The 24,268-nt window shown below is 47.6% G+C and overlaps 6 protein-coding genes and 1 non-coding gene across 7 annotated transcripts; 3 read left to right on the plus strand and 4 right to left on the minus strand.

Annotated features, from left to right (window-relative positions):
• Window position 1: 1 nt before the first annotated feature.
• Window positions 2-1,325, plus strand: GGI43DRAFT_212708 (mitochondrial genome maintenance MGM101-domain-containing protein). Its single transcript, XM_083200240.1, has 2 exons — window positions 2-768; window positions 835-1,325. The coding sequence occupies exons 1-2, from the start codon at window positions 185-187 to the stop codon at window positions 1,103-1,105; spliced, it is 855 nt and encodes a 284-aa protein (XP_083056653.1). The 5' UTR covers window positions 2-184; the 3' UTR covers window positions 1,106-1,325.
• A 144-nt stretch (window positions 1,326-1,469) lies between these two features.
• GGI43DRAFT_212766 (TB2/DP1, HVA22 family-domain-containing protein) lies at window positions 1,470-3,074 on the minus strand. The gene is made up of 3 exons (XM_083200243.1): window positions 2,684-3,074; window positions 2,467-2,616; window positions 1,470-2,365 (listed from the first exon to the last, which is right to left on the minus strand). Exons 1-3 carry the CDS (start codon window positions 2,710-2,712, stop codon window positions 1,546-1,548), a joined length of 999 nt encoding a protein of 332 aa, XP_083056654.1. The 5' UTR covers window positions 2,713-3,074; the 3' UTR covers window positions 1,470-1,545.
• Window positions 3,075-3,551: 477 nt separating this feature from the next.
• Window positions 3,552-4,877, minus strand: GGI43DRAFT_415394 (uncharacterized protein). Its single transcript, XM_083207146.1, has 3 exons — window positions 4,840-4,877; window positions 3,974-4,762; window positions 3,552-3,893 (listed from the first exon to the last, which is right to left on the minus strand). The coding sequence occupies exons 2-3, from the start codon at window positions 4,714-4,716 to the stop codon at window positions 3,875-3,877; spliced, it is 762 nt and encodes a 253-aa protein (XP_083056655.1). The 5' UTR covers window positions 4,717-4,762; window positions 4,840-4,877; the 3' UTR covers window positions 3,552-3,874.
• A 2,999-nt stretch (window positions 4,878-7,876) lies between these two features.
• Window positions 7,877-7,950, plus strand: GGI43DRAFT_t193. Its single transcript has one exon. It is a non-coding gene; the product is annotated as a tRNA-Asn (tRNA).
• Window positions 7,951-7,978: 28 nt separating this feature from the next.
• Window positions 7,979-9,742, minus strand: GGI43DRAFT_415398 (uncharacterized protein). Its single transcript, XM_083207147.1, has 2 exons — window positions 8,805-9,742; window positions 7,979-8,701 (listed from the first exon to the last, which is right to left on the minus strand). The coding sequence occupies exons 1-2, from the start codon at window positions 9,568-9,570 to the stop codon at window positions 8,280-8,282; spliced, it is 1,188 nt and encodes a 395-aa protein (XP_083056656.1). The 5' UTR covers window positions 9,571-9,742; the 3' UTR covers window positions 7,979-8,279.
• Window positions 9,743-15,131: 5,389 nt separating this feature from the next.
• GGI43DRAFT_213032 (S-adenosyl-L-methionine-dependent methyltransferase) lies at window positions 15,132-17,266 on the plus strand. The gene is made up of 4 exons (XM_083200244.1): window positions 15,132-15,734; window positions 15,868-15,897; window positions 16,033-16,243; window positions 16,308-17,266. Exons 1-4 carry the CDS (start codon window positions 15,347-15,349, stop codon window positions 16,780-16,782), a joined length of 1,104 nt encoding a protein of 367 aa, XP_083056657.1. The 5' UTR covers window positions 15,132-15,346; the 3' UTR covers window positions 16,783-17,266.
• Window positions 17,267-22,366: 5,100 nt separating this feature from the next.
• On the minus strand, window positions 22,367-23,557 carry GGI43DRAFT_425437 (uncharacterized protein; the record flags this gene model as incomplete). The annotated part of the gene is made up of 1 exon (XM_083208510.1): window positions 22,367-23,557. One exon carries the CDS (start codon window positions 23,555-23,557, stop codon window positions 22,367-22,369), a length of 1,191 nt encoding a protein of 396 aa, XP_083056658.1.
• Between the last annotated feature and the right edge of the window lie 711 nt (window positions 23,558-24,268).

Below are 24,268 nucleotides of genomic sequence, written 5' to 3' on the forward strand. Positions count from 1 at the left end.
CCAATTCCCAATTGTCTCGCCAATATCTCCGGTGCGTCATAAGACAAAACAGCGGTAGCGGAACTTCTTTTCACCGGGGGAGCTCGCTGATAGCATCCAGAAAATTTCCAGTTACCGTGAATTCTAACATCTTCGAAACTCTCGACGACAAGCTCCTAGACTGTTGAATTCTTTACTATACAACATGTTTCCCTCCCGTAGAGCCTTTTCAGCGGCTTCCAGGCAGCTCGCCGGCCGATCCTTCCGACCAATCCAGACCCCAGCCCGCCTCTACTCTACAGAAACAGCTACATCAACGACGGAGCAACCAGCTGCATCAACACCTCCCGCAAAAGCCTCTACTTCCACATCAACGAGCAACAGCGCATCGAAATATGCCAAACCTGCGGCTAAAGCGGCGAAGCCGGCGATGGCGGCCTCTATAACATACGAGGACGTTGTCTACCAGCCCAAGAACATTGCGTTTGAGGATGCAAAAGAGGAGGATGGCGAAGTGGTGGACCCAGCCACTGTTGATTGGACAAAGAGCTTCTACGGCATTTCAGCAAAGCCAGTATCGGAAAAGCAATTCAAATTCCTGATGCAGCCTGTCGAGGAGAAGGACATCGAGGTCAAGCCCGATGGCGTCATCTATCTGCCAGAGATCAAATACAGAAGGAGATTAAACGAAGCTTTTGGTCCCATGGGATGGGGTTTGATTCCCAAGGGAGAGGCAATTGTTAGCGACACTATTGTGACCCGGGAGTATGCCCTCATTGTGGGCGGCCGGTGAGACTCCTGCGAAGTCGCTGTTGCTTGTATGTCATTCGAGCGTCTGCTAACTGCCATTGCCAGATTTGTCTCACAAGCCCAGGGTGAAAACTCATATTTCTCCGCCGATCAGCTACCCTCCGCCGTTGAAGGATGCAAGTCCAACGCCTTGATGCGATGCTGCAAGGACTTGGGTATCGCCTCCGAACTGTGGGACCCTCACTTTGTCCGATGGTTCAAGAAGAACCATATGGAGGAAGTGTGGGTCGAGCACGTTACGACCAAGAAGAAGCGATTGCAATGGTATAGAAAGGGTGACATCGACGTACAGTACCCTTACAAGGTCAGCAAATAAAGACTGGATCTGGTTGATCTTACGGCGCTGGGACGAACGTTACGATGACTTGGGATAGGGGAGAGATTACAATGCGGAAAACCGCTTTAAAAAGAGGAACTTAAACATGGATATATAAATGATGGCGCGATGGACTTGTACAGTATTTGGAGACGATCTTTGGTTGATGCCGTGCAGCAGGCATTCTGGTTAGACTCATGGGCCCGGGTGTACAAAAGGGAAAGGCAGATGGCCAAGGCCCAATTGCACGAAGGGATCTTTCACTCCCCTCGATATATAATGACATAATATCCCAATATCCTAAAGAGCGCCAGGGACCCCATCTCTATGAACCAGATCCATGCGTAGTTTCCCGAGACATGAACGGTGACAAGAAGGGTTGTCTACGCGTCCTGTCCATATTCGCATACCAGCCATTTCCCTCGCTGTTCCAGTTCCTACTAGTCATCTAGACCAGAGCTGTGGCTTGTACCACCACTGCGACCCCAGGGCATCCACGATCCGCCTGCGTCCTCGCCTCCGGCATGACGGCGCCGGAGATTGGACTCATCTTCGGCCCCGCTCTCGGCATCGATCTTCTCAAAGTCCGTCTCGCTGCGGCTCTTGCTTAGTCCACTCCATCCGCTGAGCCCACTAGGCGGTCGCTGGGTGACCTCTTCATCGCTATCCATGTGCCTCGAGCGGGATCGAGATTGCGTCTGTCCGCCGTTTCGCTGAAGCTGCGCTGCTTCTCGATCGAGAGCTGTGAGGAGGACGTTGAGTTGGTTTCGTTGGGAGGCGATAAAGGTCATCCTCTCATTTGAGTCTTGTATATGAGAGGGGACTACCGATGCTGACGAAATGTCGCCAGATTCGTTTCGCGCCCCTGAACCCGTTGCCGCGGCCACGGCACCGGCCAACAGGCCGAAGAGATCGGAGCCTACATTGCTAGGAGCAGAAGGCCTCGCTGCTGCGGGGATGCTAAACCGAGCGAGGAGCGACTGCGTATAGCTCTGGTAGGCGGGAGGAGCGGGAGGCTCGGGTTCGCTCGGGGGTAGGCCAAGAACGTTGACTCTCAAGTAGTCAATGGCCTTTCGGAAGTAGTCGATGCCAGCCGCCTTGAGACGCTCATGGGCGCTGGCGATGAACTCGTCGATCTGCGATTCATTTTCGCGAAGGAAGGGATGGATGTATGTCTCGTAGAGCACTCGAGCGCCCTGAGTCTGCGGTAGAATCAGGTATAAAAAGAAGAAAAGCCGGATGTAGCCGTAAAACGGAACCCTGGTAGGCCAATTGCATGAATATCATAAGACAGTAAGACAGGAGAGGAGGGTCACAAGGCAGCGTAAGACGAAGATCGCGGGAGCAGCTGTAAGACGTACCACGCAAGGATGAAGTAGACCCAGGACTCTACAAGCAGACAACAGCTAAACACGACCCAGTACATGAGCCATGGCACCAACTGCGCGGGATCCGAGGTCTTGAGAGCTTTATATGAGGCGAATATGGGGAAGAGGAAGGATGCGATCGAGCTGTTCGTTGCTTGGAGCGTTAGCGCTGCTTAGCAGTGACGGCATTGGCGGGGCAGATAAAACACACGATAAGAGCATCGCAAAGAGGTCGAACATGATTGCGGCGGGAGGACGAGGCCCGGCAAGGCCTTTTGCCGTCCAAAAGGGGAGTTGTTTGGGTATATAAAATGAAAAGATGAAGATATTATTATAAAAAATGTCTCTACTCCTCCGCAACACGACGTGCACCGAGATGGGTTTGTGGGAAATGGGAGAGGGAAGTTATAGAAGCTGGAGATCAGAGGTTGGGTGGGAGAAGGAAGAGTTAGGCCCAACGGCGGCTCTCACGCCAGTGGCCCTTTTTGTTTCGGCCCAGCTAGCCCAAAGCCTCCTAAAGCTTGGAGAGAGGCGAATGGCAGCGGCGGAAGTGCGCTGAAATGCTCCTTGGGCAGACTAGGCTTAGGTGGCAGAGCAGCCTCTCAGCAGGGGTCGTTGGGCTGTCGTGTGAGCAGCAGGGCGAGCACCTGAGACGCTGAAAGCGGAAGGGGAGCGAGCACTGGCGGCGTGGTGCGGCGGTAGAGGCGCTCCCCGCAGCGAGTCTGGCCTGGCGGGCGCTCGTGACTGGGCCAAATGCGGCTGGAATTGTATCCTCTTGGGGATGACGCAGCGTGGCGTCTACCTAAGCAAGCCGGGGGGCCGAAATTTGTATTAGTAGCAGTTGTAAATAGGGGGTTTGTAGTGTATGTAAAATAACTCGGGCCAAAGGGAATACATTCTATCAAAAGATGGACTGCCAGTGAACCAGTTGGGCTGGGTTGGGCGAGGAGAAGAACATTCACATGTCATTTATGTAGCAGAGCTGGGATCAAATGCATGCATGTATTAGGTAATCTATTTTTAGCAGTTCTAAATAATACAGGCTTCGCAGTGTACGAATATATATTATTTCTATATAGGTTCTTCATAGATTGCATAACTGGAAGACGGGTCTTTTGGGTAGCCATTTAATAACGGATCAACAAAGACTAAGAAAATACACCATGCATGTAGGGGTTCCCCCAACTATAGCGTGCCTTTAGCGCTATAGAGACGATCTTGATCTACAAGATGAACTTAATCTACTGGGTCTACTGGATGAACTTGATCTACTATATCTACTAGATGACTTGATCTGCTAGATGAGCTTGGTCTAGTCAAACGAATTTTTGATCTAGCGACCCTGTGTGTTTTTGACTAATATTGATCAAAGCTGCTGATGAATTTCGTCTGGTTTGATCGATCACCGACAAAAGCATGGCAAGTACATATATGCCGTATACGAGATATTTCTCCGGATATTATTGGATATCAGCTGATAAGATCCTCTGCATCGCCAGGCTGTAGACCGACTTCGATAAGTTCCCACTCGTAGACATTCATGCCGCTTTTTGCTGTTCGCCGCGCCTCAGTATCTGCACGAAGATTTCCGGGGATGGCTGGATGATGGCCCGGAATCCAGTGTACTTCAAGTGTAACACCAAGGTCGTGAAGATATTGAGATCTTGTTATAAGCTTGCAAGCAAGGGCGTTATCTTGAAACTGCCGCTTTGGCGTATGCTCTTGTAGCTTTTGTAGCTGATGAATAGCAGCTAGGCAGTCGGTTAAGATAACGACTTTGTGTGAAGTAATCGAGGGCTTTTTCTTTGAGATTTTTATACTTGATATTGCAATCGCTAAAGCGCCTGCGACGCCAGCCATTTCAGCCTCAAGGTAATAATGTCTGCCCCTTGGAGGTACTGTGAAGGCCTTCACTATCCATTCGTTGTTTTCTGTAGCTTTATATGCAATTGTAGTAGCTAGTTTGATCATATTCCGACGAAGAGGAGGATCACGGGATTGGCATTGCGCCTGTTTGGAGGAAATCCGATGAACAGTATCCTGTTTACTCTTTCGAATATGAACAGCACCATCAGTAAAGAATGCTAGCTGTCCTTCCTTATGATGAGACATTTCCATTGCTTTTAAGATAGCTTCTTCCTTGGGTTGAATAGTAAGATTGCCATAAAAGCATGGAATAGATGTCGCTGCGAAAAGAGCCGCTTCGATTTGTACGCTGGCCTTTTTTCGTGACTTTTTGACCATGGAAATATGTTTCGCAGTTTCGCGAGCAATCTGCTTCTCGGATTTTCTTTTCATTTTGAAGTGTTAAGTAAAGATGTGTGTCGTTGCGTTAATAGTGTGTTGCTGGGTTGTGCAGGAACGTACATGTAGTTAGGCGCTGGCTGGTCTTTTTATACATGTATCTGCTGTGTTGGAGGTTCGCCCAGTCATACTAGAGGGGGGAGACTTCAAAGTTCTCGCAAAAATAAATGCAAGGAAAGAAAAGGCAAGCTTTCTCAGTCATACCAAGCGAGTTGAAGTTTAATTTTACTTTTCTTCAGTTTGCCATTCTAACTCGGACAAGAAACTTTTCCTCTGTCGAGCTTTTTATACCTCGAATGGGCTCTGCGCAGAAAACTTTGTAATTGCCCTCACAAGTGTAGCCACTAGGGGATAAATCGTCATCGGATAAAGCGCGTTGAGCGACAGTCGATAAGATTTATAGCAGTTGATTTGATGATTTATTTGATCCCAATCTAATTATATAGATCAGGTTCATTTGGTAGATCGGTGTCATCTGGCTAGATTGGACCGCCCAAGTCCTATTATTGCGATATATAGCTAGATCTAAGGGAGTACGTAAGCCCTGGCTGCGAATAACTACCTACGTGTACATAGGTACATGTGAATAGCGGCCGCCTTAATCGCTGCTCAAGGTCGTTTACGGTGACAGCAAAGTCGATGAGTCTAATTGATTCCATGTATCATCAGCTTGTTCCAGTACGGAGTGGTATGAATTTGATCACCCGAGTCACTAATGGCTTGTTACTGTTAAATGCTAGCCATGATGCCATTATTCTATGCGTTGGACTTGGTTATACAAAAGCTAGCTAGTTCAACGAGGAAAGTGACAGCTATCGCGTAGACTCGGTAATATCCTTCGAGATGTAAGATACCATCCTCCAACAAGATTTATGTTATTTTTTTTACAATGAGAAATGGCAGATTATGTCTTGTGATGTATGAAAATCTTTTGTACAAACCGGCGAACTTGCTGGCCGAACGATTTCGCATATTGCCTGCGGATTCTGGTCTACGCCTCTTCAGCTCATTCCGTGTGGTTTCTAGGACTAGACTAGCTGGGTTCATTACACTTAACCACCGGATGATCCAGCTCAGGTAAAGAAGGTGAGAGGATCAAATAACGCGAGAGCTATTCGACTAAGTTTGCAAACCGAAGATTGGCAGGGAAGCAAGTCGCAGGAGTTGGCCGTATATTGCTGGATAGATCCAAGGGCGCCTTCTGGTAGTTATGGCGTGAGAGAACCTTATCCTGCTCTTGCCTCTCGTGATTGTGGTATACTTGTAAATAAACAAATTTTCATGATGTATCTTACCGAACAGCATCACAGGACCTTCTCCATGTGAGTCGTTCGAAGACTCGACACAGCAAGTGCCAGTGGGTTGGTTTGCCTCTCGTTTCAACGCTGGGGATGGCTATAAGAACCTCCACCCCCAGATCCAGATCCAGATCCAAATTTCTTCTTCTTTTCCCATCAAGCAATCTGCCCGCCACTTGTCTTTGCCTTGCCATCTGCCGCAAGGCAATGTTCTTTGTTTTGATCCCGTCGATCTCTTCACGCCAAACGCCCAATCCTCCTCCACAACTTTCTTCATCAATCCGCCGCGGCCACCTTCATCAATCTTCCTCTGCGACCTTCTTCGCCTTCTGTCGCTGTTCTTCGCCTTCCAAAGACAGCCATCTCAGGCAGCTTATGTTTGGCCCACACATGGTGTTTATCCCAGGTAGGGACCCCTCTTGAAACTATTCCCGTGGTGACAGCCCGGTGGCCTGGCCAGACGTGGGCAACCCAGTTGGATGGTTCGACTCCATTAGACCCTGTGGTAGCACTTCTTGGGGGGTCGAGTTTTTTCCTCGTTTTTCTCCGCACCTTGCTCAGCGACGGCTGACAATAAAAACGGACCTTGTAGGGCTTTTATTCGTATTCAAATTGTCAACAGCTTCAAGCTGAGTCTTCCAGGTCAGTTTGCCCCCTTCTCTTTACTCATGAGCGGGCCGTACTAACTTGCTACGTCTTGCTGATTGCGTTTGCAATCTTGGAATCTCGGGTGGGGCATTTGACGTGTTTCGTTTTGTTCTCCAAAGATCTTTGGAGTGTAGAGAGTAGAAATATTGTTGTTCTATTCTGTTGTGAGCGTTTGGATAGATCGTACGTACATGTTAGTTCGTCTCTGTCGACCTCCTAATAGTCAGGGAATTTATCTCTCCCAGAGTACTTGTAGTCTAGAAAAAAATACATTGTGATTGCTGAAGTGTTGCTGGAAAGCATTGTCATATGGTGCTGGATTCGTGATTATGATTTATCCGTCGCATTGCTCTTGAGTGCTGATTGTAATCTTCGTGATATGAAAACAACTGCGCTGGAGATAAAACACTGTGCTATTATGTCTCTCAGTTCAGGGCTGAAATATTTTGCAGTATGGCTTGAGACGCGCTCGACCTGATAGAGAGCCCATTCTGCAACAGGTACAAACATCCCCCGTGTCGTAGCCAAAGCTTATAATGCCACCGAATTTGAGTGCCGATTGGACTTCGATGGTTGCCCGTGGAGTTTCAACAATTGAGATTTCTCGTCGTGTTTTGATTGACACGGGTCGAAGTATAGTGTCCTGGAATACAGGAGGAGAAGCTGAGCGATGATCAAGCTTGCACCTCTTCAGAGTTCGAGTATTGGCAACCCAGAACTTATCCAGAGCACCTCTGCGATTTATCCAAGAGAACAAGCAGCCGTATATTTGAACATCATTAGGCCAATGCTTGTGGATCGATGGTCCACGCAAACATATCGAAACTGGATTTCTGTGGTTGATTGGCAGTGGTTGCTGCAGAAGTTGCGGGATAGCTACGTGATAACTGCATTGTACCACATACAACTCGTGGATTTGGACCACATTTTTAAGCCACTGAGCATTATTAGATTAAGGATACTGGAAAATATCAGCAAAATGAAAGCGGCGTCTTTGCTAAAAGTGAATACAGGCAGTGTTCACAGAACACTACCCCACAGCTTCTGGAACGACAAAAGACGACTGAGAGGAAACCAACGCCTATTTCAAGTAGAGGCTAATGAAGAAGAGAATATGAGGCTAAATTAAGAGGCAATAATCATAATTCAAGAGATCCTCTGTGGCGCAATTGGCTAGCGCGTCTGACTGTTAATCAGGAGGTTGGAAGTTCGAGCCTTCCCGGAGGAGTCTTCTATTTTTGCCATTTTCTACTTCATTTATTTTCTTTTTTTTTTTGTGTCGAATGTAGCTTATCATCGAATTCAAGCAATCAGTTGGCTGCAATTCGCTGTTATGAATATGACTTGTTGAATCCTCTTCCTGGAGATCCAACGAGATAAACTAGCAGTCAACTTGACGGAGCAAACACAATTAATTGCCACGAATAATGTACACATAAATCTGATAACACATATTCAATGTGCCTTCAGAATTTGTCCATTCAACTTCAGTGGGTCACTAGAGTGAAGATCGAATCTTTCTACAGTAGTTGCTGAGCCTATTATTTCGCCCTTATATCATGGCCGATCTGGCCACAACTCCTTCGCAATATCCCCAACTAGCCTCAGCTTAGCAAACATTTTCTCCTCCGTCATACCCTCTGCACCAATGGCCACGCTGGCAAAGCCACATTGCGGGCTGATACCGATGTTCTCCATGACCTCCTCGACGCTGCGTTGTTGACCGTCTGCAATAATCTTTGCGGCTTCCAGGACTCGACGCTTTATCTCCTGGGGATCTTCGAGCTCGGGGTCTTTAGTTGTGACTACACCAAGAACGACGTTTTTGCCCTTGGGGAGGAAGCGCAGAGGCTCGAAGCCGCCGGACCTAGCGTTGTCATATTCAAGGAAGAATGTATCGTAATTGAGGACGGTGAAAAAGCGTTCGGCGATCTTCTCATATGAACCTTCGCTGAAATGGACCGACTTGGAAAAGTTGCCTATTGGAAAGCATTCAGAGGTTAGAATGGGCCAAAATAGTTATTCTTTTACCCATAAACGGGTATATCAGGCTGGGAGGGAGAGGCTGGTATCACAACTCACCTCGGCAGATATGAAGCCCAACATGGAGTCCCTCAGGACGATTTGCAATACAATCATTGTGAGCCTTCAGGTATAGATCAAACAGCTCGTCCGGATCCGACCCCTCGTTTCGCAACGATTCTCGCATCTCGTCGGAGCAGAAATATGCCATCGTCGGGTCATCGATCTGAAGATTACGCAGGCCCTCATCGTACAAGGTCTGAATCTCCTTTTGGTACGCTACTGCCAAGTCTGCAAAGAAGTCCTCGTCACAAGAATACGCTTCAGGGCTGTAGCATTTGCCTGGAGCTAGCCTCAAGTGAAAATAGCACGCCGGGGGCATTGTGAATTTACACTCGGCCCATTGCTCCTGCGGCAGGGTATTGCGCAGCAGCCGCCAGTTTTCAAGATACGGGCTGCTATCGTAACGGATTTTGCCTTCGCAGATGGCTGCCATGGGATACTGCTGCCCAGTCTTCTTGAGCGCGGCTATGGGCGGCGCAGAGAGCCTCGTGAGCTCCCATGGCACGGGGCTGACTTCACGGAAGCCCGTGAGCTTCTCGAAGAAGCCTGAAAAGTAGTATTTGCGGTCGAATTCGCCAGAGGACAGAGCTCTTACTCCGTGTAACTGCTGCTTTTTGACTATTTCTTCAATGACGGATTGCTGGATTAGGAGGAGCTCCTCTGCAGAGGCTTTGCCCTCGTCGAACCGCTGTTGGGCTTCGGACACATAGTCTGGGCGAATCAGAGAACCAATATGGTCTGCGTGAAAGGGGAGTCTCGTCATCTTTATTTGGTATCCGTCGTAGTTGGAGGAATGCTCAGGACTTTGCTGCGAGAAACTCTGCTTTTGCGCCTCGACTGACAGAGATGAGGATGAAGCTACTGATGCTCGGGAGCCACATGCCTCAATATATGATAATATAGGCCTACAGGCTATGTACTTCTATTATCTTGCTAATAATTACGAAATGCATACGTTGCCAATTACATCAATTCATGAGATAGTCCCAGCTAGTGATGCGACACAAATCCTCCCCCGCAGTTCATAGTCTGTCTCGCACTTATTTGTGGAGGGACATGTCGGTAGCTCGCGGAGCTCCGTCGAAGCGACACAAGAGTAGCACCTGTCGAACGAAGGCCTCTGTATGAGCGTGTGGACTCTATGTGATGAGTTCCTAAGGGCTGCAGCTTCAGCGGGGTTCGTCTAAATGCGAGCGCCTGCTAGTGTTTCGACAGCCATTTACTGTTGGACATTGGATGAAGTGCGTGCATACTCAGGATATGGATTTACCAGGGTCCAGCGATCGCCCTTCCGGCATGACTTCATCTTCCGGTTAAAGTCGTCCTTCTTAATGGAGATGTGGAGGGGCCAAGGCTGGCTTCTCCTCCCCGCGGGACATAATGGCCCGATCAAGCGAATGCCATGACTCGTATTTACCAAGCGAGTGAAGGGGGGAAAAAGTGACATCGTGATAACAGCCTGTAGATGGAGAGGTTTCCTTTATGTTTTTGGCTTACCATGATATTAGCAAGCACACTTTATAAGGTATGAATTAACGGCAATGACTTCGGGAAATTTGAGTACAGATAGCTACGTCTAGATTGTGTTTCTCTATTTCGTGGATCTAGTGTGGAGTAGCAGAATTTACTCACTAATAGGTATTCTCCTAGACTTATAGGTTGTGTTCCAATAGTATCAACGCATCATGCAAGAAAAACACTAGACTCAGTTGTTTGTTTTCCTAATATTATCATCTAATACTATCTGTTGTTGAGGGCGTAATGCAACCTGCCTGGACTTATTAGGCGACGAATGCTACCCTAGAGGGATCGCACCAGTCGACGGGCGCTGGAATTTTACGACTTTCTGGAGCCAATAGCTTCTTGGTGATTAATGAAGTAAGCTAAAAAGATAACTTTTTTTGTTTTCAAGTTGTAATTGTGCTATAGCTGCTGAGTGCAGCGCGTAGCTATGTGACTTTGATGTTGGTAGACCTTGTTTCCTAAAGGAGCGCAGCATTTAGCCCAGCATTTCTATATATCCTAGCACTTGGCTCTCTTCAAACCTTTATAATACCTTGGCAAAATTTTGACTGTTAATTTCTGTTTATACAATAATTATTATAATATACGTTAATGTAGTTATGACTATGAGTGTCGCCATCTCCCATATCTACGTAGTCATATAATAGAGACAATTGTTACAAGTACGAAGTAGTGAATTCACCATAGTTTTTTGTTATCAGTTACCTTGTTTTGGCGTTGGCTACTATGTATTCTACCCTCCCTCTCGCAGGCCCAGATTTGGCATACTTTTCTTGCTTGCGGCTATATTGGCCACACGAGTAGGTACACTTGACCTGTTGCTAGACGCTATGGTACGTTATAAGCTCCTACGTAAGCCACGGACATTTCTCTTTTTGTTCTTCTTATCTATCTATATATAAAGTTGCTGCCTAGAAACGATGCCGGCCCGAGTGTTTCTTCAAAGAATGGCAATTGCCAGGTGCCACTATGTTGGCTCGGAGGGCAAACTTGGCCCGTTCCGATACTACGGCGATAACCCGTGCATCCACGGACATTATTAGTATGATTGCTACCGGTATCCAAATCGTTTCACAGAATGTCCTTTTCCCTTTTCCGTGAAATAGTTGGACCATGCCCCTTATGGCTCGGTTATAGATCCATTACAGGATTCTACCTCTCAATTATCCAAACGCCCTCCATACAGACGCAAAGCAGGAATCGAATAGCAAAGAGTAATTCGTTTTAGTTGTTGGTAAGCTGGATACGCGTGATATTTTCTCCATGCACCTGCTGTCAGACGGTGCAATACTCGGACCGCATCGTGGCTGATGAGTCTAGATGATATTCGTCAATCCGTCAATCCGCCACTCCGCTTGGACGCAAAGCCTTGACCCAACAACCATTATTAGCGTGTAAGAATCCTAGTCGACAAGGGGAAAAAAACCCTCAGTGATCAAAGAGCCTGGAAAGGACAAGTCGTCGGGACAGACTGCAACCTCGCCCCGGATAGCCTGCAATCCTAATCTTGATTCGGCGAAATAACCGACCTCTAATGAAGCAACTGGGGTTGACAGTAGCGAACAACTCTACAAGAATACTACATACATGGAGAATTTTTTTTCGCGTTAGAGAAGCAAAGCATACTCACGGAGGCGTTTCTCATCCCATTACAAGCCTAACATGCTGGGCTATTTCAGGCCCAGGACAATGAAGCAAGTCTCACAGTCTGGCTGGAGAGCTTGTAGGCACTGACGCTCCACTAGACACAACGGAGAATGTGCCCGATAGGGTAATCACATGTGAATTCTGACACCTACAAAGCACGAGAGCATCAGTCAGAACATGGCACGAGTATAACAACTCTCCACGGGTTGGCAGCCATCAAAGTGAATGAATCCCTGCCAGAGGCTTGCATAATAAAGCTACCCAGAATAGGTATGAGCACTGCATGTAGCTCTGCCACGTTGCTGCCATGCTCCGCCAACCAGCCTCTAACACGCAAATGGAAAATCTTGCGTTGCAATGCAGGACAAATTTGGAAGAGAAGAAGACAGGCCTTTGTACTAAGAGGAAGGATAGCAATTGTAGTTGTCTCCGTACTTCGTTTAATACTCGTAAATCTGTTCGTATCCATGTTGACGAGTGTCCCTAGCCTGGTGCCACTGTGGAGCTGTAAAATTGTCAATGCTGGCCAATATTAGGGTGGATCAGTAGCTAAACAAAGGCGCTGTCTAGCGTTCCTTTCTGTCGGGTCGGGGCAAAAAGTGTCAAAGCCCGCCTCGAGATATTCTTAGCAGTGGTAGGAATACGCCTACCAGTAGGAGGAATGGGGGCCACAAAGCTGTCTAGATGTGGAACCAGCGAGAAAAAAAGATGCTCAGATTTGATAGATCGCTAGGCTGCTTTAGTAGGGCATCGTTATGCCATTTAATGAATGCTATGCTGTCAGATTACGACGGCGATCTGGGAAGAGACAAGATTCCACCCTGGTCTTTATCTTTCTTGGACGGATATTGTGGGATATTGTAATACATTGTATACGTTGAAGAGAAAGAACATGTACTTCAAGGGCAGGCGTTAGGCGAAGTCGTGTTGGTCTGTGGATGAGCAAACTTGGGCCCTGGCTTGCACCCTATGGTGAGACGAGCTAGAAAGCAGCAACAGAGGCGGCTGCAGACTAGGCTAATTGGTGGCAAACTGCAAGCTTGCGAGCTGCAATCGCAAATTACAGGTACTAAGCATCAGGTACAGTACATTTAGTACGACGTACTATCTAATACGTGCATGGGCTGTTGCATTCGCGGTGATGGCACCTGCCGCAGGGAAGTTGCTTGCATGGCAGGCACAACCTGCACGGGGCGCTCCTTCTGTGAGTTGCCACTGCTAGATGCGGTAGTAATGCGGCAGGAAGGCGCTTCCAGAAGAGGCGAGTGCATGGAAGTTGCAGAGGAGGAGGGTTAGCTCCGTAATACCAAGTAGGTGTGTGCACCTTAATAGGTAGTGAGCATTTCGGCAAACTCTGAGTTTTCTTTCAAACCGCCCCTCGTTCTTCTCCCGCAGATTCTGCGCGGAGCAAGCGAATCCACTGTACTTCGTAAAGCTGAATATATTAAGACCAAGACGACAAATTACAAAACTCGCCGATCGACGGAACAATGAAACTAAACCGCGCCAAACCGCGCCACTTCAAGCCCTTTTGGCTCGGCAGCTAGGCAGTTCTAGAAAGCCCGCAGTCGGCCGAAAGCACACCAGCCATAATTCAGCGAGCGACGGAGCAATGCACCAGACCCATTCCCTCGGTACCACCTAGCGCCTGACTATGCCGTGTTGCCAAGTCCTACTACTTGTACTGTACCTATACTAATTACCTAGGTAGGTTGGTAGTGAAGAAGCTCAACAAACTGACACCCAGAGATGATTGAGATTGGGCCCAAGAACCCCATGCATGTACAGCTCCAAAAAATTACTTTCTGGTCAGAACTTCAGATTCCAGCCGCCGCTCGGCTGTTGCATCAAAGTCACGCCATTTTCACAGGCTTCTGTTGATATGATGTGCAAACACTGCTTCAACTTTTAGCTAGTGCTTGATGTTGCAGCAAGACTGGATAGGCTGGCGCGCCAACACCAAGCTTCGTCGGCCAGGTTCAGTGGAACATGACGCTGCGGGCGCCATGCTTTCCCCTCCTAAAGACTGCGTCGGCCAGTGGAGCTGTCATAGGAAGGCCATGGCGACCAAGCCATATAGAGTTTCCGACTGAAGATATGTTCTTGCACGGCCAGGAAATAGACAAGATATTGAAATTTCCGTATACCGAGTATCGACATACAGCATAGAGCATAGCAAACCTACCGAGACTCGGGGAAGAGTGCCGGGCTGCTTTAATACACGATACCAGTGCCATGTACTCGGATCTCGTCCGAACAAGAATCCATTAACCTGTTGAAACGAATAGCTCTCGCATATATATGGAGTATAGCAGAAAAACTGCCTCGTTATTATTCAGAATTCACCCCAGCTAGCCTTATCTGACCTCTGAGCTGCGTTCTTTTTTGTTCTCTCCATTTTTTTGGAGCCAGAATCGAGGATCAAGTTCGGACCTGTGGGCAGCCAGCTTTGAACCTGTCTAGCTTCTCTACACAGCGTTGGCCTAGGCCGATCCCTGTCAATGTCATCTTCCCCGTGGTTTCTGGCACGACGCTGTAGGTAATACTCCGCTATAAGTGCTTGTACACCGATCACCCTGCGCTTTAATTTCATTTCCCTTTGACTCGGATCCCTGCCTTCGCCGTGCTATGAGGCAAGTTGGAAGGCCAACAGTGCTTTAAGCGGCTTCTCTGCTTACGGGAATGCGAATCTACCACATGCGAGATTGCGAGATTTGGTACCGACCCAGGATTTAAACAGCACTCGCCGCGTTGCCGACCTTGCAGCGCTACTGCACGAGACTGCCACCGTGACCCGACACTGGTACAGTAACGTACAGTAACCCGTCTGTCCTTTTACCAGGCCCCATCGTCGTCTTCGTGGGCCGGGCCTAGCGCCGTCTAGTTGGCAAACCCACGCCATCTCGCTGAGAAGAGCCGCTCTGTGAGAATCGTACATCAGCTGGCGATGCCCCGGGAGGCTAGACGATATTACCCATCCGTTTCTTACCTGGCGACAACCCTATCCCTTACAGCGGCTGTCGAGACGCTATCTGGCTGCTAGCTATCTGCTGCGTTCCTGCGGCTGTACGTCGATCTCGAATGTGGAGGAGACCACGGGACCGCCAATTGTTACTCGCAACGTTGTATTCATACGTGTACCTGTCATGACCATCTATCAATCACTGAAAATTCGTTTTCTTGAATGATAGTTCTTTGACATCGATATACGCCTTGCCCGACTCGCATTCTGCACTCATCAGCCGGCTGTTGCCTTTAATACACATTATCACGCATGCCTACAATACCAGCTATTGCCTAGCTATATCTCTGCAAACTATCTTCCTATAATTTTAATCGAACCCCTTTCTTTTCTTTCGGCATCCAAAATGATAATCGACGACGACAGTAGCGGGCCGATCCCAAACACCTACAACCGACCCCCGTCACCAGCCTCCACCGGCTCAGCCATCACTGTCGGCACATCACAGAACGCCCGTCTTATTAAAAGCCTCGAAGACGGCGATTATGTTCCTGATGAGGAGTCATGGGACGACACGCGTAGCCTCACCGATAGCATCCGCCAGCATATCGTCGACGGCGGCCTACGGTATCATGCATACCACGCTGGACAATACAACTTCCCCAACGACGAGACAGAACAGTATCGAGACGATCTCAAGCACAACCTGACCATCCACCTTTGCGAAGGCGCCTATTTCTATGCTCCTATCCATGACCGGTTGCAGCAGCCTGGTGCTGAAGTTCTCGATTTGGGTATGTTTCTCTAGAGCATGTGTAGAAAGTCTTACCTTCTCAGAAGACTTCTCTAGAGACCGATTTGTTGTTCCTCTCAAGAACTTTGGTTTGTTAAAAGTCGACTCTTGTACTAATGGTCGAGGTTTAATAGGTACTGGAACTGGAAAGTGGGCGATTGAATGTGAGCGACCCCTGAAAAAACGGTTAAAAAATGCTACTTTGCTCCAAAGGGCCAGAGATATCATTTCTTGCCTACTCATCTCCGCCGTGCTTTGCATTTCTACATAATATTCATCGTCCTAACATCTTTTTCTAGTGGCTGACATGTATCCGAATGCAACATTCCATGGCATGGATCTATCACCAATCCAACCTGATTGGGTACCGGAGAATGTGCTTTTTGTTGTTGATGACATCGAGCATGAAGCTGGATGGACATATCCCGAAAACTCATTCGATTATATCCATATTCGTCACACCTGTCACTCAATAAAAGATCGAGCCGAGCTTTGGAGCCGAGTTTACAAGTAAGTCTCTGCACCCCTCCCTTTAGTCTTTAGTGTGTCTAGCTAACATTTACCTCTCCTTCAGGCATCTGAAGCCAGGCGGCTATGTTGAAGTGCAAGAATTTCAATACGCTGCTGCTTGTGACGATCAGTCATGTAACCAGCCATACGCTTGGCGCGATTTCTTACGATTTTTGGGGGATGGTCTTGCCGCCCTTGGTTCTAATCTCCATGCTATATTGAACGTCCAGGATGAGCTTGTCGCTGCCGGTTTCCAAGGTATTCGACGGATAGATTTAAAGTGCCCCAACGGTCCGTGGCCCAAACTAAGACGTCTCCAAGAGTGCGGTCACATCCTCCGAGATGTCATCATGTGGGGTCTTGTTGGGCTGGCCAGGCGACCCTTTAGGCTTGGATTAGGATGGACGACTATTCAGATTGAGATGTTCCTCGTCGATGTCCGCAAATCCATTATTGCGGAAGAAAATGGTTTGCCTAAATACCACTCATATTTTCCTTTCCACAACATATACGGCTACAAGCCTCTTGACGCTGCTTAAATCAGCCAGTCATGGACGACTTTCAATGATACCTTTCTGTTACGACGATAAACGACTAAAGATTCAAAATACATTTGCGGCCCAGAATTTGGATTGACGTGCTCAAAGTGGCAATTGACTAATCTTTGACGAATTGAGTCATGATATTCGCCCTTTCTTCATTTCGAGGCGAAATCAGCAGCTTTATGACCTTGCTCTCACTTAATTCCGTCTTCTATAATATCTGCTTCTAGACACGAACATGTTTTTTTTTTACGTCTGGGATACCCTTGGATTTCATACAGAAGATAGTGGGAGCGTTGCGGCACATACATGTGGTTGGTTTAAAGGTGGGTTGAAGGGGAAATTGCTCTAGTGTTCGCTATGCGGACATCTCTGATAGCGTTTGTATCTACAAGCATAGCAGGCAGTAATCTCCTATTCTCAATGAGTATAAAAATGAATATTAACCAAGGCTAATCTAGCTGCTGGTTGCTGAAGTGAATTTGGACCCCTTTGCGGTGTGTTAATCGTGTTGTTTCTTTATACCAATGGATCAATCATCACTCACCAATATATTACAAATTCCATATGAAAAACCATTAAGGATGAATACAGAAGATATATAGTATGTGAGCCAATCTGATTGGTAAAGTAAATCTTGTTTTCGCTGGTTTGGGTTTTTATGGTTGGGTATTTAGGATTTTGGGCGATGAAGGCAATGTATAGAATTACAGCAAAATGAAATTTAAGAGACTGATTAGAGAAAGGTGATAAGATAGAGGATATATAGTACTGGATATGGGAATGTATAACCGCTGGCTTACTAGAATAGGTGAGTACGTGTAAACAGATGGACTTTGCTTCTATTCTGTACTTGCAATTTTGTGGGAATGGCAAATTTCGTTTAAGTAAGGACACGAGCCAGATCAGATTGGATTGAAGGATGGGTAGTGTAAGACACTTATTGGCATCCGTTATATTTTATGTGCTGAACTGTGTGTCCCTCGTCGTTGATGATCTGATAGTTGGCTCCGGTGTCTTGGCTATCTCTGGTCTGCAATTTTTGAACGTTGCAACACAAGGTGCTTTCTATACGTAGTTGCATTTCATACATAGAATAAATAAATATATTACGAGAACAATTACATATGTACTGCCGCTATACGGTATAGCAAGGCTATTCTGCTTACTCTACGGATGATTTTTGGATGAGTGAAAAGTATACGAGTTTTCGTAGTAGCAATACAAAGGCTTCCTGACAATGGTATTCAATGGATGACATCTACACAAGACCTCATTCACGTAGGTATTTTCTTCAAAACCTTTCTTTATGCTCTAGCCTCCAGCTCAGGCACTTCCGAATACATGCTCCGATCGATCGGCGCTCTCCATCTCCGGGTCGGCCCCGCCAGCCGGGTCCCGACAAGCCCTGCCGGAGATGGCTCGGCAGCTCTATCCAATTTCGGCTTCTACCTCTGGGCGAACGCATAAGATACACAAAGAAGCAGTATTACGGAATACCAAACGCACATAAGCGAGAAAGAAGAACGACAGGTGGAGCAACACTCGCATAATTTACCACATTGATGTATGCTGGCCGCCGAGAAAGGCCATAGAAGCTTCGGCTACGCGCAGGTTCATACCCTACTTTGCCCTTTTTTGAAGTAATTGGGATACATAGTTAGAACGACGGCATGGTTAGCGGCATTGAGCAGCATACAATGTACGCTGTAGGAAAATCCAATATATGCAGCGTGCCGAGCGCATAAGCGTCCCAAAACCAAAACATTTTTTTGCCCGTTCTAGCAGCTACATCTGGCAGCTGTGGAACGTTTAGCATGAACAGGTTACATCAGAAAATCCAATGCGGATGAGGGGGGGAGAGTGTTTTGTGCCCGCACAGTTCTAGCCTGGTGGTGTATTCCAAACTGGCAATTGTGTATGACTGATGATGACTATCGACCATGTATGGCTGAGCCATGTAAGACGTCAGATTCCTCACGCAGTCATGCATAGGGGTGCTATGACGATCGCTCTTTTATGGCCTGTTCTTTTTCCAGTAGTTCGTTCTCTGGCATAGCTCTATGGAGCATATGGACCTGCATTTCTCATCCGATGTCTTGGGATTCTTGGGTCTTCCTGGATCCTTGCAAATGATGTAACACACACAGCCCCTCGGCATGAACCACGGCCGAATGGCCTCATCCCTCTTCAGCTCGTCCTCTTACATAGTGTGATAGATACCCACTCTTATGGAAAAAAGGAAAAAAAAAAAAATCAAACGAGAGGAAGAAAGGAAAATTTTACCGCATATTTGTCGCATCGACTTGTACACACGCAGGCCATTAAACCAGGCGGAGTTGTGATTGGCCTTGCAGGTTGCAAATCCCTCTTTATTGCTGCACCATTTCAATCCACAGCTTGTCAGGTGAGTGGGATTATGCAAGTCATCAACCTAAGCGCCAATATATCCAGGCGTACTCTGGTGGTACGTCTAAACCAGAATCAATTCTGCAGCCACGTTATTTTGAGAGGGGGCCCGGCATAAGTGGCTGGCTGGGTAATCGCGGCTTTCGGGGCGCTCCGAAACTACTGGCCCCATCCATGTCTGGTTTTATTTTTATTTATACAGATGCCCAACCTAACTTATGCATCTGCCGTTGGGAGCCAAACGCCCTATGGAAACAGTACGCTGTGCTACAGGTGCTTTTATGACAGGTTATTCATGCCCATATAGACCTAAAATCGGGCTTGAAAAGGCGAGAGGGGTAACAGGACGTAGATAACAAGGAGAGGAGTGAAAGAAGCGGCCAGCGCGCCAATGCGCAAATATTCTTGCAGTGTTTTATGAAAAAAACATCCGAGGTGAGCAAAATACTACGTATTATCTCCGTGGCCAAGACAGGACTGAAGAGGAGAATCCTCCTCTCCTTCTGCCGTGTGATGCCAGCTCCTCGTAAGCTCAACCAACGCAACGTGTGAGGTGATGTGTCTCCCAGTGACACAATATTGTGGCTCCAACAGGCGTAGACGATTTACGCCTCTTACTCAAGGACTAAAATCAGCATGTGGTGATACAGAGCATACATAATTCTTTCTTTCAGCTCTCTATCGCTCAAGTCCGAGACCTGTATAAGCCCGATTGTCTGCCAAAGCTCCTCCAATGACAGTGGTAAGGGCAATATATAATAGCAGACACTAATAGAAAACAAACACCAAATGAGGAGCAAATACAGATAGAGATAGAGCGCAAAGCCACCTGGCAAAGAAAAAATACGTTCTCCGCATGAGGCCTAACCCATCATAGAAGCAAAACTGCAAAGAGAAAAAAAAAAAAGATCATGGAGGGGAGTGTGCTTAAGCAGCCCATTTCTTTCCCCTCTTTCGATTGCGCAAAAAATATCGTGTCGTACACAGCGCAGGTCCTTCGGCTCGACTTTGGCTGCATTGATTACCTGTTTAATTAGATTAATTACTACCACCTTTATTTTCTTTCTTTTCTTATTAGTGCTAGCAGCGCCTATTTTTTTTTTCTTTTGTTACTCTCTCTATTTCCCACGTCAGCCCAAGTTGCATATGCAAGTTGCAACCTGAACAAGGAAAAATGGACGGCTCAGCTCCATAGCAGAGTGAGGCTGATGAAATATGCATAGATGGTTGCTTTACTAGGCGGCATTCCAGTCTGATGCCATTTTCCCTACGGACGCTACGATGGATAGGAAGAGAGGCTGATGAATGAGACAAAGTGGCTGGTTTTTGCTGCTCTGCCGTCATACTGCAGATGAGAACAGCAGGAGTTGAAATCCCGAGACAGAAATAGTACTACTACTTCGTAACAGTATAGTAATTGTAAAAAAAAAAAAAAAGGAGAGGGCTGTTTTGTCATACCTTAGGGTGGCTAACATCACCGCCCGCAAGACAAGACGGCACACAGCTTGCTTCCTAGCCGTGAGACAGTGGATTTTGAGACAAGCACAGCCTCCGAACGAGCACGACGCAAGTTTTCAGAAATTGCCCTCAGCTCGAGTTCTCTCGGAACTTTGCTCATTAGGCATTCGTCTAGAATGGTAGAATAATATCTTGATTGGCAAAATGGATTCCTATTCGCTATGCACTATTGAACAATATGCCCGCCAAAACCGATATTCGCCCTATCCTGCTCCTCCATCATACGTGAATAGAAGTCGCTTACACGAGCATCTATCTCATCGTGCTTCGTACTCGTATGCTAATCTCAGTCAGTGGGAATTATTTTACAAAACAAAACGAACGAACCCAACACCATACTGCACCGTGAAAGCCTGAAACATTCTGGTCCGTCTTGTCTTGCTCTGGGGTCGTACTCGTCACATGTGGACAGACCACCCTCATGCGTTTTCACTCTAGATACTTTGTATTTTGTAAAAGCATGCCTACAGCGAGATGAATAAAGTAACAAAGTGTCGCCAAAAAGACCCGTTATTCCTCAGACGCGTAAACGCCACGCCAAGACATCATGTTTAACGTTGTAACGGCGGGCTGATACAGTCTCTCAACAAGCCTCTTGTCTTTACGGAACGTCATTGCCCCATAAGGATATGCATCGTGTGTATCCATTTGCAGCCTCCAGTTTTACATAAAGAGAACAAGACATCTATCCACAAGACCTGCATGCAGGGCATGGCCCCTACTCACTCCACAAAAACATGCAGCAGAAAATAAATCACTGTAGTATATAAGTCATTAACGGCCTTTATACAAAACATCACATGAATGGAATGGGCCCTGAAAGTAATATATAATAGAGGGGATAAAAATATATTTGCGATCATAAAACAAAACCATCATCATTGTGCAGTATACTAAAAATTCTCCATCTAGAAGTTCCCAATTTCAGAAAAAAATCACTCTGTAATCAATCCATATTGCCACAGCACATTAAACCCAAGACATAGAAATAAAAGAAAAGAAAAAAAAAGTCATGTAAAACAGACAACCTCGCCACCTCGTCGTCGCCAATTTTTTGTTCTGCTCCTCCTCTCTTGCTCGCGACGCGCCCGAAATGATAACGCTGGGTATCTCTAGATGGAAAAATGCCCCGTGTCTCGGTGTCTCCTCCGCGTATTCATTGGTGGTAGTACAGGTCGCCCATAAAGAAATCTTTCTTTTAAATAGCCGAAAGGAAAAACGGAAAAGAAAAAAAAAAGAAAGAGCATAAAAAGCCATTCATCGCTCCGATAGACCGAGTTCAGAAACAAAGGAAAAGAAATAAGAGTCCGTAAGACTGGGTATCCATAGGAAATCCTCGGACGAGAACGATAACAGCAAGCAGTAGTATTAGTGTACAATCTCTTGTCATTTTTGGCCTTTCCATCCTGCGGAGTAGGCCCATATCCAACTTCGATGGTCCGGAATCCTAGGGAAGTTGCCAATTGGTGAAGATTAAAAGAAGGATTAAAAGGTTACGCGAGATGCTGAAAGAGTCCAGGGCAAATTTCGTATGCATCTCCTTTTGGGGAAGAAGGGTGAATCCCGGAAATAATTCTCTGGGGTTACAGTTATCCTGGATTGGAGGGATAAAAGATTTGGGATTGCTCTAGGTCTTGATCGAGGGCGATCCATTTTAGAGAGATGGGTTTGCCAGAATAGCCTCACAGTTGGCATCGAATCTCATGCTGAACAGTCTCAAGTTCTGCATGAGCTTCTCTGTCTTGTTAAGCTCCCGGTCACGGCCAAAGAGAGTGTCGACAAACTCGACACCAGAGTTCTTGCCTAGGCCCGACTGCTTCTTCTTGGCAGCCTTGAGCATGGGAGCCTCACACGCCTTAAGAAGAGAGCGAAGCTTATCTGTGAGACGCTCACCAGACTCGATGAACTCATTCATGATCTCTTGGTTCTCGGGACTTCGCACACGACCAATGATATCCTCTGCACGCTTAACCTTGCCGGAGAGCTGAATTAGAAGAAGCCAGAGTTCGCCTGCCATGTCGGCAATGGGAGAGTTGGCACCGGCTCGGTAGACGGTCCAGTCGTAAATCCACTTGCCGAGGCTGTTGGCGTCAAAGACGCTGCCGAGAAGGAGAATGGGCTCCTCTGTTGGGTCCCAGTTCTTGAGAGAATAGCCAGTTGGAATCCGGTGCTTTCGAGCATCGGCTTCGGTAGCCTTCGGTGATGGTACAGTAGCGGCGGCGGCGGCTTTGGCGCGGTAGGCCTGTGCTGATGGACGAACGGTGGATGGTCTCTGCGGGACGTTTGCTGCTGCTGACGAACGGCGAGCGTGGCCGTGGCTGGTCGGAGGGCGGACATGGGAGGCGGGGATGTGTGACTGCGGAGAGTCGTAGGCATCACGGTAGTCGGCGTAGTAAGCTGCGGTACCCTGTGGGTAGTCGTCGTGATTAGTGTACCGTATCCCCTCATAATCATAGACATGCGAGTTCCTGCGACCCTTTGCTCGTGACTCGGCAAGCAGCACATATGTACGCCCCGAAGCCTCGAATATCTCGTCCTCGTCGGATTCTCCAAACGGAGTTGCAGCCCGGACATAGGTGTGAGAGTATCGGCGGTCGCGCCAGGCAGGAAATTGAGACGCCCCGGAGGGCCCGCGCGATGACGAAAAATGTTTGGAACTCACATCAACCGTGGCATACTGGCCGGAGCTGTTGTAGCGGGGCGAATCTACCGGAGCGCGAGGCGTAGATGCGCCGCCTTGAGAATAGCTGCTGGCCCGGCTGTGAGCTGCTCGAGTGGCTGGTCGTCGAGGCGTGGTCTCGAGCCAGCTTGGCCGCGGTGATGGGGTTGGAGTGGCGGACGACATTCGTGTGTATTCCCACTCGTGGATCGGAGTCGATCCAGGTGTTCGTGGTGATGGGTAGTTCATTCTGTGGCTGTGACGGCTTCCTCTGCGATGTCCGCTTTATGACACTCGCTCCTCAACCTCTTCCTCCAACGAAGGAACTGTTGTGCGTTGACGGTGTATATCGATGAGGTTGTCGTCTGCTGTCGTCCAAAGGATAATAGCAAGGCTGAGAGCTGATGAGGTTTGAGATGCTCAAACTTCTTTTCTTATCTGCTCTCAAAGGGGATGGATTGGGGGGATGGAGGGAATTATGGGGTATTAACGCGAGGATGTGCAATGGGAAGAAGCAATAAAAAGCCCGTCACCTTGGTATGTAGTCGGAAGAGTAAAAATGAGAACAGTTACGTCTTGCGTCAAACATGACCAATCTACAACAGGATGGTTTTATTCGTCTTGTCTTCCGGATGGAAGTGAGCCAGAGTCCGACGTTGCGGCCTGGCGGTGGTGAGATGAGATGATTGTGGATGTAAGGGAGGCGTCGGCACTCTCAGGGTCGACGGTGCATGGATAGCTGCGGCAGCGATGCAGGTGGAGATGCGATGAGATTCATTGGCACAGGCCAAAGCGATATCAAGAGTGAGAAGTCGGAGGAGGAAAGAATGCAGCGCGGGCACGCATTCGAGGTATATATTGTGGACGCAGATAATTTTTTGCCTTGGTGGGCAGCCT

The sequence above is a fragment of the Trichoderma evansii genome (assembly GCF_050947405.1).
Source record: "Trichoderma evansii strain SZMC 28006 chromosome Unknown GGI43scaffold_25, whole genome shotgun sequence".
Taxonomy (NCBI): domain Eukaryota; kingdom Fungi; phylum Ascomycota; class Sordariomycetes; order Hypocreales; family Hypocreaceae; genus Trichoderma; species Trichoderma evansii.